Genomic DNA, 18,729 nt, shown 5'->3' on the forward strand with positions numbered 1-18,729 from the left:
TCGTAAGTTGAAAAGTTTCAATTTTAAGGTAATTTTAAAAAATGGATTTTTATTCTATGAAACTCTTCTCATCTGCGTTTGGGCTGATATAAAATATGTCGCAGAACAGAGACAACTGTGTCCTGGAGGGTGAGTGAAGGTGAAAGCATCTGAGGATGAGCAACCCTACGTGTGATATGAAGTCCTGCATAGCCCATAAATGGCTTCAAATAGCTATTTGTTGCATTTATTTCCATGCCAGTGGGACATAAAAAATTATTTCATGCAGCTATTTTTCTCCTTCTTATCCAGCTATACTATCCCTCGTTCTTGCAGAACGCACTGGCGACTGCTATAGAAACTTAGAGAGAGAGAGATATATATATATATAGTCACTTAAGACCCTGTTCTTTCTCATGGGCGCATTTAATAGCCTGAAAGTCTACCATATTTTTATTTGCGCAACCCTTCAAAACAATTTGCAAAACTTTTCTAATACAATACGCTCCCTGAGATACATATGCAAAATATATATGTCACTTGCAGGGAACAAAACAGATTTAAAAGTAAATTTAAGACTTGTACTTAAAACGTAATTAACATATCACTAAAACTACTTTTCAGCTAAAGAGTAGCAAGTGATCACACGTATGCCACAGTGAAGGTAAAGCGAAATGCATTAGCCAGAAAATCACTGAAAGACGTTTATGTATTTTATCTCTTGTTCCCATAATAGGAGCTAAGAGCATGCGCACACAGCAGCTCAGCTAACGGACAGTAAGTCAGGGATGTGCCCCAGTGCTGAGAAGACACCCACATTTGTGATGAAGATAAGTAATTTTCACGGGTGAAACTGATTTCTGAGACTGAAACCATTTTCCACAGCTGGTTATCAGCCAGCCCAACTACAGAAGTCACAATGTCAGCTTTGAGCATCCCAGCCAGGAGCTGCTTCTAATGAGTCACTTGTGAAAACTCAAGCAAAACACCCCTCAGCAGGGTCGAGCTTCATGAGAAATGAAGACCTTCAACATAAGACCCTGAAGGTACTTTTTATTTCCTTTATTGCTGGGCTTTTTCATACCACAATTTCTTGACTGCGAAGATTATGCCATCACCTACCTTAAAGGAACAGGAAGCCATGCCCAGTTCTCCCCAAGGACATCCAGAACATTTTAAGCACTGAAGCTATGCTTACTAAAGCTGTAGGTGGAGGTTATACATCAAGGCTACTTTGTAAATCGGGCAACAGCAAAATGAGTCCACTTATCCACTTACCACTGACATTACGAGGCCAACACAGCACACGGAGGTTTTATTACCTATACCAGCACCAAAAATGTTTCCCGACAAAAACAGTAGTTAGGTTTCTGAATCTTTAGCACCCACATGAATTGTCTTGCATTTATTTATGTTATTTTTGATAATTCATTAATTCGCAGTAACACTCAAAAATAGACTGAAGAGAAGCAAAGACAATTGCAAAGTACTACCTTGTTCATATTTTTAAGAATTTAATTTAAGGTTTAACATATCTCATCCCCTAATTTGGACTTATTTGGAATCCATATGACAATGAAAGAAAGGACAGGGAGAAGACAGGGCACAGATGAAGCGCAATGTGAATCACACAGTCAGAGGTGTGATAGATGAAATAAGAGATCTAGCTGTGAATGAGTTGTTCTGCTTCAGGTGCTCTGGGGAAATGACCACTTGTGAACTCTACTCATGATAGACAAGGAAAGAAGGATCAGCCGTACTTCGTTCACTTTGTTTCCACGGTGCAAGAACAGACACAGGTTCTGTGGGGCAACTGATATACAGCAGTTACACATCCTTGCAGCGAAACCTTAGACAGGAATGGGATGGCTGAACAAACCAGTTAAAATTTGTGTACTTGACTGAAATGCTTGATGGAGGGTCTTGGAATTGGCTTAGTGAATGAGGAAGATAATCTACCTACTTCATCTTCTCATCTTCAGACAACGGTTAGCACCAGCCAGTTCAGAAGAAAGCTTGGGTGGACAGAACTGTAACTTTTCAAAGGTTAGTTCAGTTAGAAATAATGATTAACTATGAACAGAGCGCAAATCACTCCAATAAGATAATGATGTTCTATATACTCCCCCTGGGGAGAAAACAACCTATTACAGCCCTTAATTTTGACTCAACCTTCACGCAAGTTTGTGACGCATAACCATAGGGTGTAATTCAATACAGTAGAAAGAAGCAGCACAGCAAATGTTCAAAAACATTTCCATTATATCATCAATTTAGCAATATTAAAACAAGACCATTTTCCTACCTGCTTGTATTCAGATTCTCTTCCAACCAGTACCTGCAGAACGTAACCGACAGGATCTCCCTTCATGGGTGGGACCATTTCCCAGGTAATTTCACAGGCGTTTCCTCCCAGCTGTGTCACTCGAGGGGCTACAATCAAATTAAATGTGTTAACATTTAATATAAAGACTGGATTGAAATCTTACTCATTTTAAAATCTTACTCATTTTACGCACACTGCAATATATACGAGAACATTTTTAAAAAGAGAACTTTGGGACATCACAGGGGTTAGTAGCATGTAACCTGTAGTGTTATTTATGTGGCTAAAAATCAAATTGCTATCACCACTGGATGAAAGAAGTAAAACTGTGGCTGGATCTTTAAGTCACTCAAAAGTCACATTTATTTCAGGACAGTCTTGCCTGATTAAGCAGTTCAGGATTCTTGTGATATTAAACAATAACAAACATTGCTCACAGAAAACTGGGTGAAATTTAGAGCTGATGAACAAGCTCCTATGAAGTTTACTGTAGGACCCAGATCACTTCTGCAGAAGGACAGTGATCTGTTAGAGCATCTCTGATCTGTCAGCTGTATGAGCCACTAGAAAGGGGGAGTGGATGTGATAGAAAACTGTGAACTTTTAAAATTCAATTGCAATGCTGTACACTGATCTTTTCAAAGCAGAAGCCAACGCAGGAATTACGCTGGCATTAATAAAAGCAGTAATTTCGTGAAGTTCTGAGCAAACACCTGTGCCAGTGGAGATGTTTGCGTATTCCTCCCATGATACACGTCATTGAAAGAGAGGAATAATATCAAACATTTCATTCAGGAAAAACGGGAGAAGGAATGTGAGAAGTGAAGCTAAATTATCTTCTGTATTAGAGATTAAGCCCAGCCTGGGAAGCAAAAGTACAAGCATAATTTTAAAGACTTGGACTCATAGCTAACTCTGAGCCTGAAATTCAGATGGTCAGACCTGCTATTTCTAGCCAGGCTTAGGCTAGCGCTTTCACGAGAACCCTAGAGAAATTCCGTTTGTCGGCTTTTACCACGCTGCCGTCCTGGGGAACGTCCTATCTCTCGCCAGCTGAAAGTCACTGTACGATGCCTGACGGCAAGCTGGCAGGTGAACCGAGCAGAGTACTAACAGCGGCAGCATGTTCACATGTGCAACTAAGCATCGGCCACTGGAAGGCATCAAAACAACTGCGACAGCATCCAGGGTCCACCAACCTCTTGATCAGGCAGAGCAAGCCAGGACATGACCAAAAAATGAAACTGGGAGAAACAACGGCGTTAAACACTTTAGCGAGTGGTTAACATGTGCACATGCAAGGACATGAGCTTGTTAAAGGCAATATAGATTCCCAACCCTACGAAAACAGACAACAGGAGAGTCTATCAAAGAAACAAACGCTGCTGCTGCTGCATACATTACATGAATTTTAGACTAACTCGTTACCACCCAAGAGGAACACATGAATCATACGCGGACCCAAATGTAATCAATATCCATTTGCTTCTCTCTGCACATCTGCCAGTGTTGAGAGACTGATAATAGACGCCTTCATCTCAGCTGACAACACATTCTCAATTATTTTCCCTCCTCCTTCCATCCCTCATCACGTTACACGTAGATTTTTGTCTGACACTTACAAAACACTACCATTAACAATAATGCTATTTTAGGGCTGGCATCACTAAGTGAGTAGTTAGGATACTTTATAGGAGAATAAACATGTGCTTCTGATACACGAAAAACTGTGCTAAGTTTATCACCCACATTCCTTTGTATTGCTCTGAACACGGAAGGGAATCAACACCATCATTTTGCCTCAACAGATCTCTTTTCCGTATGGCATTACCTCCCCACGGCAGTGTTCACTAATGCACTTTCTGTTGTGCCCTTTTCTCTGTGAGAGCCAGTATTTTGTCATGTACCTGTGGTCCCAGCCCACACACGACCCGGTATCTGCACCATATCTTAACTGCTTGATGTTCAGTCCAGAGCATGAGTCATATTTAACAAGAACTAAAAAGGCAGGCAGGGAGTTCAAAACAAAAACCTAGGTGAGATCTGAATTTAATAAAATGGATTTCTATCCAACAAAATGAAAATGTGACTACAGTGCATGCAGCCATCCCTGTGCTAGTTTTATCCATTTAGTGCAGCTAAGAGAAGCAACGGCAACACGGACTCAGCATCCGCGAGTGACACGTGCCTGTGCCCAGGCACTCTGACAACCTGCGATGATGCTAAAGCTGTGAAGCACACCCTCCCTGCTACCGTCACCTACGCCAGCCTGCTTCATCTGGCACGAGCTCCCTTTGCTTTGCTGGGTAGCATATCTTACAACTGCATCAAGATAATTCACTGTTGGGTAAGTATATTTACCCCCGAACTTCACACCAAACACATACAGGTATCTTCTTCAAGAAAGAGCACTGAAGCAAATGCCAAAACCCAGGGGATATCCAAATCCAGGCAGAAACGAAAGTGGGATTCTCGCATACGCCGATTTTAGCATAGTGAAGCCAATCTCCCGATGTTCTCTCTGCGCTCGAGACACTTATTCTTCCTGGGGGTGATTCAGAGCAGCTAACCTAGGGACCAGGGAAGTTACACCCCAGCAGTGTTGTCCCCTCTCTAAATCTTTGATCGTGAACGGTGTGAAAATCACCAAAGCCAGATTTTAAATACAGCCGGGCAAATGAAACCTCTCTGACAACCTAACAGTTGCTGTTTCTCACAGTAAATGGTACTGCTTGACAAAGGAGTTTTAAGCGCACAGGAAAAAAAAAGGTGATTCTGATTTCAGCTCAGTTTATCTGACAGCCGATATAGCGAATCTGCTGCCTTTGTAATATTCTCCTTGGAAGGAAGGAGCAAATTACTTAGGCCAAAATTTACACACAGTAAACGACGTTTCATTATAAAACTTGATTTAATTAGGCCTTCTGCTCTTCTAGAGGAACACATGCTAAATGAGATAAAGAATCCATTGCTTTATGTATGTGAAATATCATTATTAATTTTATAAATTAAAAGAAAAATAAACTCTGAAGTGCTACGCTGAATATCACCTACATAACTTAAAACAACATGCAACTTTACTAACGCTTAAGTTGGTATGTACACATATATACCAAAGCTGTTACATCCCTTATTGAAGTGCTGCAGTATCCAGAGCAATCCCTTGGTAAATATTATTGTTAGCAGCAGCATTTTAACAGTTTATGTATAATAACAGTGGTTGATATAATATTTATATTGTTTATATGAGGTTTTTTGGTGATAATTTAGCTTCCCACCATAATGTAACTTCACAATTCACAGAAATATACAAGCAGCACAAACTGATTTTTCACGTGGTATTGCATACTTATGTTAACCCTTACAAACTCACTGCATACTTACCAATTACTTGAATAATTACATGTTACTTATGCATATGCAAAAAAACTTACTACATACCTTTGATTGCAGGTGGGACTGACTTTGTTGTGCAGAAGGTACATATTTCTGAGAAAGGTCCCTCCCCAGCATCATTGACCGCCTGTATTCTGAACGAGTAACAAGTGGATTCTGTCAGCCTCTGTATCTTGTACGTATGACTTGGTCCCCTATAAATCGGAATGAACCTGGAAACAATGAAAATGAGAACATGTAATTGCACTGGAGCGGCACTGACATTTCTGGCCTACCACACGTGTCAGCGCAAGGTATCCATATTGTGAAAATTGGCACAACGTGCTTTGCAGAGCTGTTAAAGGCACGTATAACACCAGCGTGTTATTAACACGCTAACAATGATTAGTAGGTCAGGGAAAGCAGAAGTCCAGTGTCTCCTTTGCAACTAATACTTACTTTGCAAAATGATTACACAAATTATTAGAAAAAATGTCTGTCGAGGCATTTCCTACTACCTAGTAATCAAAACGGATTCAACCTGTGTTCTGCTACAATACACCGCGTGCGCTGCTGGTTTAAAAGTATGTCTAGAACAAGATTAATACTTTGAATCCTTTATTGCTCGATTTGGACTTTATTCGCACATTAAGACCCAAAGACCACATCTTGCATTCATCCGTGCCATCTTAAGCCAGAGTAACTCCATTTAAATCAGAACATATGGATTGCATAATATATGTGTAAAATATTACGCACACTTCTCGGTTTTGAAGAGTTTGCAGGCTGAAGACAGCCAGAGAGAGAAACAGATTCAGAGAGAATACATGGTGGTCTGTGAGTGAAAAGGCTCCGGGGAAGCATTTCTGTAGAGAGCAGGATATGGAGGATGGAAAAGGATGCCAGTTTGGAGCTCTGAGGGACACCTGTACTGACAGCTCTGCTCGAGAGCTGGCTGAGAAGAAAAAGATAGAGCCCTAAGGAAGAGACTTCCAAAATACTTCCATGGACAAACCAAACATCAGCACACACAAACTTGTCCAACAATGTAATGCAGAACAAAATCAATGTCACTTAATCTAACAAAACAAAAAAAAAAAAAAAAAAAAGTAGAGGTTACTAGAGAGAATCTGACTTCTATTTTCAATTGCTCTGCCCAGATAAATGCTTTTCAGTAGTAGTCATACGTTAGCCAGCAATTTCTGACTGAGATCCTGACCCCCTGGGTGCTGAGCAGAATGGGGATGAGGGTAAATAAAGAGGAAGCACCCAGCATCTTGCCTCAACCTGCTTAGCCTCCGCTGGGGAAAAAGGTCTTGCTTGAAATAGTCCTGAATCTGGAGAACACAAAATTCAACGCGTAGGATCACATAGTTTTTCTGATGATTTACTACGCTTACTCAAATATCTTAACCATTTCAGCGGATTTTAAATCACCAGGAAGCCAACAAAGAGATTTGGTTTTGACCTCCCTATCTAGGTGCTAGCTTTATCCTGGATAATAAGTCCTTTGGCTTTGCATGAGATACACAGTATAACCAATTTGAGCATTTCAAAGAAACTGGGTCTGTCATTAGCTCTCAGGGACAGAAATCAATTCATATTACATTATGATTGAAATCCACGGAAGTACAAACAGAGAGATCAAGAATCATCTGTAATAAAAAGAAATGTTCAGGTAATTTAAATTGCTGGAAATGTACTCTGAGGACTAATGTGACTTACTATCCCCACCGAGTTGTAGTGAGCCCCTCACCTTGATTGGAAATCAAAGATCTATGCCCACAAGTTTTTAAGAGGAGATTTTAGAGCCAATTTCCAAAGAAGAATTTTTTTTTTCAACCTTATGCTTACACAGTTTTAAGGACTGCCTGCTATCCCACATTTTTGAGGCTCACGTAAGCAGCCATGGCACGTTTGAAAAGACTGCCACAGACCTGTTCTCATGGAATAAAATTTCTTGGGATTCACTGCATGACGAACAAAGCACACGTATTTAGGACAGCATTAAGACTGAAGAGACAAGACTACTGTCTCTCTCCCCCTCTCCACTTCTTGTAGCTCACTCAGGCAGCTGGCTCAGAAACCACTGCAGTACTCACAGAAGTGCTGAGACTTGTCCCTGGCCCTGATCCAAGGGCAACAGATAGCAATGCAGCATTTTAGACTAATGACCTCTTTGTAATCATCCGTGGAGCTACATAAGCAAGGGAGGGATAATATACCTTTCCAGCTACTACACAAACACACCCCTATCCCAGTTTGGGCTTATGGTACACTTGCTAGACATATTTAGATGGCAAATACCAATGACTTAGTCCTGAAATTACACTTTCACCTTTTGAATATGATTAAGGTTTCATAACACTGAAAAAGTGATCTGAGAAAACACCTGAGCTTCTCCTGTCATTTGGAATTGGACTAATAATTGCATCTGGTTTCCATCTCCACCCCTTTTTACTTCTCTATCACTATCTCAAAAAACATCTGTAATGAAAGCAAAAATGATTACGGAAAAGCTTGCATCCATGTTCAATACACAAGACTGTAATGGAAGCACACTTAAACTTCTGAGATTCAACCACCTTTGAAGAAAGAAGGCTTCTAATTTTGGAGAAGAAAGGCTGATTACTAAGTCAATCAAATTCAATTGCTGTTAGGCTTTACTATGATAATAATGCTTTGTAATAGTGTTTGAAGATGCAGATCATGATGTAAGAAACATTATGAAGATGAAACATTTTAACTTCAAAATACTAGTGATTTTTTTATAACAACGTAGTATTTTCCTCATGTCTAAAGTAGGTACTTTATACTCCTCCAGAATTATTTTGGTTATTTTTAAAAATAGTGTAGTTATTTGATGTAGACGGCTATAGACTTGGAGACATATCCTACAGTCTTTTTTCAGTCTCCCAGGTTTTCGGCTGAAGGACCGCAATGAACTTGAAATTGAACCCACCAGTGTGATTCCACATTGCTACTGTGATGTCTGCTCCCATGTTCTCTATCTCCCTCTCACCTTCTCCCAGTCTCTACTCAAGTTCTCTATCTGAACACGGACAATGAGTTTTCCTCCTCAGAAGCTGTGGGATGCCATAAGCATGGTCATTAACAAAGCACAGCCATGAAAAATCTTTCTGGCTTTTCAGGATGATAGCTGAAGTACACTGGGAGGGTGGATTTTTTTCGACATCCCACTTCACTTACCTAAGAAAGCTTTACGTCATTCATAAACTGAATGTGAGAAGACACAAGCCCCAGTCTCCACAGGGCAGCAATACAACTTGCACATCAGGCCATGGGTGCTGGTAGGCTTCTAGAGGAGCCAGGTGCATGGCTCAAGAGAGCCTCCTCCATCCCTCCTCCCCGCGCGGCTAGGCTGGAGCTGAGGGATGGGCACACGGTTGAACGCGACTGAAGTACTGCGGCTTGACAAACTGCCACTTCTTGTCCCTTCAGTCAAAATGGATACGCTTTTAGCTGCAACGTTGAAAAAGTTAGTTTAAACATTAGTGAAATGGCGCCCAAATACCAATATGCTGATGTTTGCGGTGAAGGTCCCTTAGGAAGTGTGGCAGCTACGCCCTCCCTGAGCTGGCTGTTCCCAGCCCCACGCTGCTCCTTCAGTACCAATATTTAGAGGGCTAAAAGGTGAACTGGATTTGAGAACTGATAGAGGTTAAAAATCTCCGTAAATTGGTAGTCTTATATTAGATTAGTTCCTTAGCTTGTCCAATGTTACATTAGGACAGTTGTATTGGTAAAACTGTGGAGATAGTATGGGGACACAAGTGGTTTGAACAAGCCAAAAGTGCTCCTGTTCCTATACAGGAACACACTTACAGAAATACGTGTGTTTACTTTGGTTTCTTATTTCTTCATCACTCTCCCCTTCCAAGATAGACAAAACCAAAACACAAAACACGCTCAAGATGTGTTCATTCTCCAACCTCTACCTGCTCAGGCCATTTGGGTAAATCCCTGAAGTGTGCTAACAAGCACCGCGAAATTTTCAACTCTAAGAGGTTTGCCCAGTTGAATTTAAAAGACAGGAGGCTGTATACCTTAAACTGGTACCCTGTCTTTGAAAAAAGACTACCTCTGCAGGTTAATGGCATTCTCAATACAGTTGCATTTTCTTTTTTTAAAGTTTGCACCATCTGCAAGTAAATCTGTATTATTCAAATTTAACATGCTGCAGTGTTGCCTCTTCTCTCCAGTAAAGTAACAGCAGAAACTGAAAAGAAAGCAACTTGCCCCAGGGAAGGCGACACTCCCCAAAGGCTACTTCCCCCTCATCTCACTCGAGCGATCCCAATTCTCCCCTTCCCAGACATTCTCACGTCGGTCACGGATTATTCATTTACTTGCACACAGTGGAGGAGAGAGAACACAATGTCCTAAAATGATTGTTTGGGAGACACCACTGCTGTTAGTTTTTCATCAATACCTTTTCATTCTCAGTGAAGATCTTCTTGGAAATGTTTTACATGTTGCAGCTATTGTGTTTCCTCCACTTCAGTCACTTCCAATCGAGCAGAGGAATATGAATGTACTCGCTCTACCTCCGCTCATTAGTTCTCAGCACATTTTAATCAGCAGGTTCCCTTTCAAACTCTTGGGTTTTGTTTATATTTAGTAACCTGTTTGTCCTTACAACAACTTAATTTGAAAGAAAATCTACCATACAGCACTAAATAAGACAGCAATCTTGAGCCAAGTACAAAGGCTAAAATAGCCTTGCGAATGATTCTGTTACTGCCTCCCAGAAAAATGTGGTGATCTGCCACAATTTTGGCTGGAGAGAAATCATTAATCATTAATCAGCACTGGTCCAACCTGGTGACCTGAGGCTTCTTTTCAGTGCACATGGGCAACTGCATAACCAGAAACTAAAGGACATGAATTTCATAAATCAACAGCTCTTAACATTATTATTGCAACATCCCTGTTATCTGCACAATTACAGCCCCCACTTACTTTTTTAGACTGTTCTTCTATTTTGTTTAAAGAACGTTATCAAGCACTCACTGATTTACATGATTTTCTTTCCCCCCCAGCAGCTCCCTACACTACAAGGTGGCACCCAGGAAAGCAAAGCTTCAAAACAAAAACATCTAATTCATCCCCCGAGATGGAGAACTTCCATTTTTGAAATGGAAATTTGTTTTTTTTTTTCTTGAGTAGAAAAGCAGCTCTCCAGCCCCTCTGCTGGGCACAGCTTCTCCGGAGTTACTGCACCTGCCCTTCATTTCACAAACTCCCTGGAGACCACAGTGCTCCAGTACGCCCCCATCGCCAACGATGCCAGCGAGGCCAGCGCTCCCTTCATCATGCTCTGCATGTTGGAATCCGCCTGCATCCCAAACAGCCCCGCGCCCAGCCGGAGCAGACTGGAAGGTTTAACACCTCTTGGCTTTCTGTTGAAGCTTGCTCCTGCTGATGCAAGAAAAAGTGTCGTTCACCTCTACTAAACCTAGATGCCAGAAGTAGAATGGAATTAAGTCTCTAAAAGGGGAACGATGAGAACAGCTTTCGGTGAGGGTGAAAACGGAGGTACCATTTCCTTTTTTCAAAAGAGGCTGTAGAGGAACCCTGAAGCCAGGAGCTAAGTAGAAAGTATGATGAATACCTCTCACAATGTGCTAACTCATCCTTCTCCAGCCTTAAGTACCTTGAGATGTCTCTCTGATCCACATTTTAAGTATAGAGTGGCCTTTTATTCTGTTAGACTGGCAGAAATACAGGAGTAAAGTCAACGCACAATTTTTTAATTTCTGCTGTATTTTAAAATCTTCAGCTTAAAGAGAAAAGCTGGACATCTGCAGCATCCCCCATCCTCACATCCATCAGCGCTCCTATGATCAGTACCAGGCTGACCCAATCTTTTCAGCACTGCCTTCTGAATGGTAGTTTTGGGGCACCTTTCCAAGCCACTCTTCGGCATCGTCTTTTGCAGCTAGGTGCTGAGGGAAGGGAAACACCTGGGCAGGGGTTCCCACAAGAGTTTTGTGCTCCCACAACTCCGCCAACTCTGCCTTCCAGCCCTAACGTGAGGTGTGGACCAAACAGATGGGATGCCCTGGCCCCTCTGATCTGAAGATCTGTTTTCTAGAAGATACCTTTTGTAAAGCTTATAATGTATGCTTGTTCATAACACGTTTAGAAACTAACCTCTACAATGCACCATCAATATAATTTTTGTTTATGGGCATAATAATAATAACAGGACCCACCGAAGGAGGCAACTTTTCCTTCCTTATACTTAGAAAAGCAAAACTAAGCGGAGAGCGGAATAAGGCAGTAAGAGAAGTGATAATAATCAGATGAGAAGAGTTTTGTTTTCTTCGCTTAATTACCTAGCACATTTGCAGGCTAGACAAAGAGCACTTGCAGCCAAAAATCGATTTTTAGCTTGCTTCTACTAGATCATCTTTCACCTGCTGCTGAATCTGAGCACGTAATTCATATTTACTACAGATAGTCACTTGTCAGATGTCTGGAATTATAGAAAATGGAGATGCCTTAACCTACAGAAGCTCCTCCATAGCAAGGAAAATTACTTTTTTGGAAGGAGCTTCTGAGCACATTCAGAAGGAATGGAAGACAGATCAGCAAAGTGCCTGACAGATGATTCCTGCCAGATGAGGGGCCAAGGAACAGATAGGAAGGACAACACTGAGAACAACTTAATGTGAATTAACAGCATTTGAATGGAAAATCTGGGAGAAATTAGGGAGAGGATCCAATGCCCTGTTGAAACTATGCAGTCAAGAAGAACTAGATTACTATGCAGCCACCAACACCATGGCTTGCTATAGCAATGTGTTAATAAATAACAGTAGATATAAATAACAGCAGGCTTAAAAAAGCTAAACCAAAACAGAACAAAACACAGTTCAGCAGCAGCAAACTAATGCCCTTACAGACATAGGTATTTTTATCTTTCTTATGCAGCGTTACAATCCACTTTCCTAGTATGGCAGCAACTAATGGCGCCTATGAACCTTAAAATGAATCTCATTCAGCACATCATGTTCAGAACTATCTACTGACATGACAGTCTCAGTAATCTGGTTTGGCAAAGCTTGCTAAAGAAGCAAGGTGTAGTGTCCAGTTTACCAACTTCAGCAAAATGAAGTTGGAACCTAAAGTTGTGCTCTTGGAAAACTGGCCAACACGTTCCTGTTGCCCCAAGCTGAACCCCATTATGTCTTTAGATATTAAATAGTCATTATCTTGATAAGGCATTATTTTTCTTACGAGGTTGTTACAGATGTGCAGAAAATAGCTTTCATTTTGGTGTCAATCTTTGGTCTGGATGCTGCTCGTATTTATGATCTATGGTGCGGAATATTCAGTTACACCCATGAAGCGTGAAGTACCTGCAGATGTACACTGATCAAAATACAACAACAAATTGGTCCGTTGTGTTTCTATGTAGTTAACTACTAAATTTCCCACCAAACTAGGGATTCTTTGAACATCCTTATGGAATAGCATCTAATTCTGTGTCTCACTAGATTCCTAACATCTGAAACATCTCATCTCGAACATTTAACATGGTTTTCTCACACCTCACTTTGTCTCAAAAGATGATGCACACAGAGTTAACTCATATCTACTAAAAATGTTGGTTTACTCCTGTTTCTAGGAACAAAGCTGAAATGCATCAGCAAGTTAAACTTTTTACACTTGCAACAGTTCTTCCTCCTCTCTTTCGTTTGCAGAGCACTTAACTGCAAAGCCCCAAGTATCTGACCAGAATGCTCTTAATATAAATATTATTACTGTTAATAGCAATATTCATCTAGACAATGCAACAATATAAAGTGAAGACAGACTATTTGAAAGACTTTTCTGAATGTTAACTTTCTATTTAGCCAGGCTTGCAGAGTAAACTGTAGCATGCCATATGTCTTGGTGCTAATTTCATCATTGTTTTAACCAATAAGAAAATGATTTTTCCTGCAGGTTTTTGCAAGGTTATGTTAATGTATCTAATTTTATATTTTAATAGAATTTCACAAGCCAGTAGGCCTGATACATATCAGTAATTGCTGCTAAAATGGGTGTAAATTGTCTTGATCAAATCATGAGTGTAAACAATTTTTTAATTAGACTGCTTGAAACTTGCAGTAACCAGATAATGATTATGCTAGTCATCAGACAGAGGCAGCACGTTTAGCAATTTATCTCTCTGTACTTCTACGCTACCTCTCTTCACATTAATGCAGAGCGAACATATGTGTCGAGGCTCATACGTATGACTGTTTCCTAACACAGAGACTGGCACTGCCTTTCTGCAAAGACTGCTGCTTAGACCAAACCATCAGATATGATCTTCCACTTCTACAGCCAGGGAAACCGCACTGGACGTGGTGACAGACTGTCTCCGTTGCTTTGTGGGTTCTCTGCTGTTTGTTATGCTTCTTTAAGGAGTAACTAGGTCAGAGAAACTGTGCTGGAACAAAGGAAAAATAGTTTCTTCTGTTATATACAACTTCAGCATGTTTGGGGGAGAAAAGGTTTCCAGTATCACCGAGTGAAGATGACGGAACAATGGGAGAATCACTGGAAGAGCTTCCTAAAACTGAACCTTTCTGCAGAAAAAATGAGCCCATCTGCATCTCTGCACTAGCTTTACTGTTCAAAGCATGTTTTAATTTTCCTTGGAAACCACCTCCTGACAGGTGCTTTTTGGTTCCTCTCACCAAGGACAATATCGGCGTAGATTTTTATAATACGAAATTTCTCTCTCTTATAGGCTTTCTGTAAACAGTAAAATAGCTTACACGCAACTGCCAGGAGTATCACTAATATCTGGGTTAGCAGGCACTGAAACAGATGGGACAATACATCTCCCTTGGATACCGGGAAAATCTTGCATGTCTCCCCTGCTCATCCTCAGGCTCTAAAGGCTCTACTCACATCCTACCAAACAGGAGCGAGGAAAGACAACCGGAGTCACTGGACGGCAACTGAGAGCCTACCGAGCTTACAGCTCAGATGTCCTCTGCTGCCTGCACCATGATAACAGGCACTCCTGGGACAAGGAATGTGAGGGGTGATGCCTCCTGAAATAAATATTCAAGTTAAGGTAAAATTCTCCTTAGAGAATTTTAAGAAGAAATCAATTCAAGGGATTATGTCATTCGGTTACAAATATTGTTCCTTCCTTGGAGTTGCTAGAAGTTTCAAGGACTACATTGATGTATGTCTATGGCCTTTGGGACATTCATATCCTAACCAGAAAAACAGTGTGTGCACAATGACGGCACCCAATTAATATCTATAGTCATTAGGCAAGTTCTATTTTGGGATCAATTTTTCATTTATATTGAAGAATAATATCTCCTTAAATGGCAAGCACGTATAGTTTAGCAAAGTATTTCAAAACAGTTTAACAGCCACATAAATAATCTTTCATATGACATGAAAGGGAAATACTACTACTGTTTACCCAGTGATACGGCATCATAACTCATTTATTCAGTAAATAACCATAACAAAAGCAATTACAGTTTAGAATGCCAGTAAACACCATGTCTCACAATTCACTTACAAAAGCAGACTTACTAAGAATGAGCCTTCACCGCTATTTTTAAAGAATATGTTTAGGTTGCTTCTTAGCCAACCTTACCAATGATTCTCCCTTAATATATACTTTTATTTGTATTCCGTATACACACAAAAATCACAGAATTCATCTCAACTGCAACATATATTCATCTAAAAGAAACACACACAACTGATAAATGACCCACTAATAATGTACGTGCTAATTCTCTCTTTCAGACTGGATATTGTGAGCATTTTAAGACACTAGGAGGTATAATTAGTTGTAGGAACACCTAAAGACTGATTACCAGTACAGGAAAAAAATCAAAAGCATTACTATAATTAGGTTCATTTGTTTCACTTGGAGAGGAAAAATCCACAGTATTCTGGAAAATAGTGCAACTTGATTAACCAAGTTTTCTTGACATTGCTAGAGTTAGGAAATTAAGTCACAACCGATAGTTTATTTAAAAAAGAAAAGAAATTTTATAGTCCTCTTTACATAAAGGTCAACAACTCTCAACTAACGTTCCCATGTACTGTGCTTTCTAGAAACAGATTTTTCTTCATTTCCACTTAATGCTACACATAATTGAAAGGACAAGAGATGCTAATTTGATCTTCCTAAATGTCACACACCGAAGAGCAAACGAGAGCTAAAGCAGGTACATTTCTGATTTGCACACCTTTTCAAGACCCTACATTAATCAGTGTCAGGAGATTTCCAAGTATTTTGTTTCACAGGTCTTGCAATCAATGAAACATTTAGTCTCCAACAACTGGCCTGTTATACCTCATTACAGCATGGAAAAGTTAAAAACAATTCTTAATGACCAGGACACATTCAAGAGCACTGGCTGACTATCACTGCATAAAGCCAGAGCTGAATCTTTACAAAAAGGCCATTAAAGCTATCAGGGTCAGAATTTGACTTACTGATGATTTTCTTTTTTTAAAAGAATTTGCTCATCTTTCTATTTCTGTTTGTGAAAATGCTGCAACAGCATTTTAAAGCTAACTCCTATTTTAAACCTCATCAGTAAGCAATGTTACAGTAAGCAAACTGCATGCTCAGATTCACTGAAGGAGGGAAAATTGTAATACTGATTTGAGGGATTTCAACATAAAGCTGTTAAAGGTAATTTCAGATGTCTCAGGGAATACAGTAACAATATCTTCTGAAAGACTAAGGATATGACAGAGGTCAATTTTGAGTTACCCATGTTTACGCCACAGCCTCTTCCCCCGAGTCAGGTGCTCTCTCAACAGAGGGGACACCATGGAACCTTCCTACCACCCTCTCAAACCACAAAAGACTCCAAAACATCCTTCTAGATCATTTATTCGGTGTCATTTTTTCAGCACAGACTGGCTTCCTAGAGAGGTGGTCAATGCCCCAAGCCTGTCAGTGTTTAAGAGGCATTTGGACAATGCCCTTAATAACATGCTTTAGGTTTTTGCTCAGCCCTGAATTGGTCAGGCAGTTGGACTAGATGATCGTTGTAGGTTCCTTCCAACTGAAATATTTTATTCTATTTAATTATTTCATCAGATGTCCACAGTTTACCTGCATTAGCCTATTAAAGCACTGTGCAATTAAAGAGGCCAGTGATGCTCAAAGAACCGCATTCCATATTTTTCACAAGCATACACACGGGTAACCCTCAGTCACGATGGGGTTTATTTTATGGGAATGATCTAAGAGAGGACTCCTACCTCTGTAACTAACTGCTGTTTCTACCAATTCATGTGTGGGCTGTCATCCTCTGTTCATTAGGAATGGCAGCTCTGCCGAATGTACAAAACTTGGCCGCTGTATCCTTTCAGGAACATCCCTCATCGTGATGGATGCACGCAATGGGGAGCAAAAAGGGACTGTCAGGTAGGGAACAAATAAATAGATCTTACTGCCAAGACCTGCCAGCTCCAACTGTTCTCAAACAGCACCCGGCACAGACATCGGTGCTCCCATTCTACTCCTCCGCTGTGCCCAGGCTGGTATGCACTTCATTAGCTGGAGGGCTCAGGGCTACGGCTCATCCCAGGTATTATCTGAACTAATTGCTACAAACCTAACCACCAAAGGACATTTCATGCAAGGACTCCATTCAAGCAGGAGGAGACAGCGCAATGTAAATGGGTAGTTTCTTTGCATCTTTGGACTATAAGGCAAATTTAAAGCTAAGACGACCTAGCAGAGTAACAAGTTCAAATTCCTCCTAATTTACAGCCCTTAAGAGACCATTTGCAGTGGGAAAAGTTTGTGCAAAAGCAAAGGATGATGCTAAAGCCTTGTGCAAAAGCATAGGGGAAAAAAGGTTTCCTTCTCTGCTGCTGGGTAACGTAACGTATTTTATTCTTACAAGGAAACTTATTATTTTCTCCAACACAGAAAAAGGTTTAAAACAATTTACAGTTCTTCACCATCCTACCTGCAGTGCTACATGAAAGCAAACAAAAGAAGCCTGCTGGATGTTTCCTTAGAGCTGACTTGATCACACGCTGCTGCAGGTGATGGGCTCCTGCCAAGCATCATTGCACTCTGAAGAAACTGTTTTTATCAGTCAGACTTTCAAATGGGCATTTATATTCATTGGACACCTCTCAGTATTAATACAGGGGAGCATGTACCCTCTCTGCATCGGTACAGTTGAGATACTGGGAGGTATTTAGGCATTATTCATGGTGCGTTTATTACTTACAATTAGAGCTTTTGGGCCAGATCTTCAGCTGGCATAAACTCAGCACAGCTCTATTTAAATTGAAGGAATCATGCTAATTTACACCAAATTATGATCTGTACTGAAGGTCTCTAAGGATTATCTACCTGATACGTCAATTATTTTACCTAATTAAACTAGTTGAGAGTGTTTCTTAGTAAATTATGAGCCATCTATGATATTTATTCATTGAAGAGCTCAGACTGTTAGGCAATACTCACATATTGTCTTTCTTTCCTTCCTTTTTTTTAATTGAATATATCTCATCACAACTTTGGAGCCACATTATCTAATCTCCCCATACAAAGTTTGCATGGGAAAGTACTTTTTGCTAGGCACTGACTGTTTAATGTTCATTTTTGTGTTTCTTGCACACCAAAAGCTCTCACGGCTTTGAAGAAAATTTTAGGGAAGTGAAACATGGTGGATGAGCTCTTCTGCATCCTTATTTCATAATTATTGTGTAGCTACTAAGCTGATGCCAAGCTCCTATTTTCTAATGCTCCAAAATATCACAGCTGTAAAATCCTGACCATTGTGTTACCCAAAAAACCTTGTTCTGCTAAGTTTCGCCTTTCCTAGATCTCTGATTTTGTAACCGTTTGTTTTATTAATGCACACAGCACATTGGGTGCAATATCTTTGTTTCGTATATTCCAAAGGGTAAAGCACTATGACCATGAAACTTGGTATGAACTTTCATTGGCAGAGGGGCCAGCGTTTTGCTAAAATGTCAACAAGTACAGCACTGATTTTGGTTGTTCT

The 18,729-nt window shown here is 40.4% G+C and overlaps 1 protein-coding gene across 1 annotated transcript in view; it reads right to left on the reverse strand.

Annotated features, from left to right (window-relative positions):
* FNDC3B (fibronectin type III domain containing 3B) overlaps positions 1-18,729 on the reverse strand; it is a 171,561-nt gene that overhangs the window by 9,904 nt on the left and 142,928 nt on the right. Inside the window, exons 23-24 of the mRNA XM_075157388.1 lie at positions 5,747-5,913; positions 2,285-2,412 (exon numbers count right to left, since the gene is read on the reverse strand). Coding sequence (XP_075013489.1) covers positions 2,285-2,412; positions 5,747-5,913 — 295 coding nt within the window. The remainder of the gene's footprint in view (positions 1-2,284; positions 2,413-5,746; positions 5,914-18,729) is intronic.

This window comes from Calonectris borealis, chromosome 9, assembly GCF_964195595.1.
Source record: "Calonectris borealis chromosome 9, bCalBor7.hap1.2, whole genome shotgun sequence".
Classification (NCBI taxonomy): domain Eukaryota; kingdom Metazoa; phylum Chordata; class Aves; order Procellariiformes; family Procellariidae; genus Calonectris; species Calonectris borealis.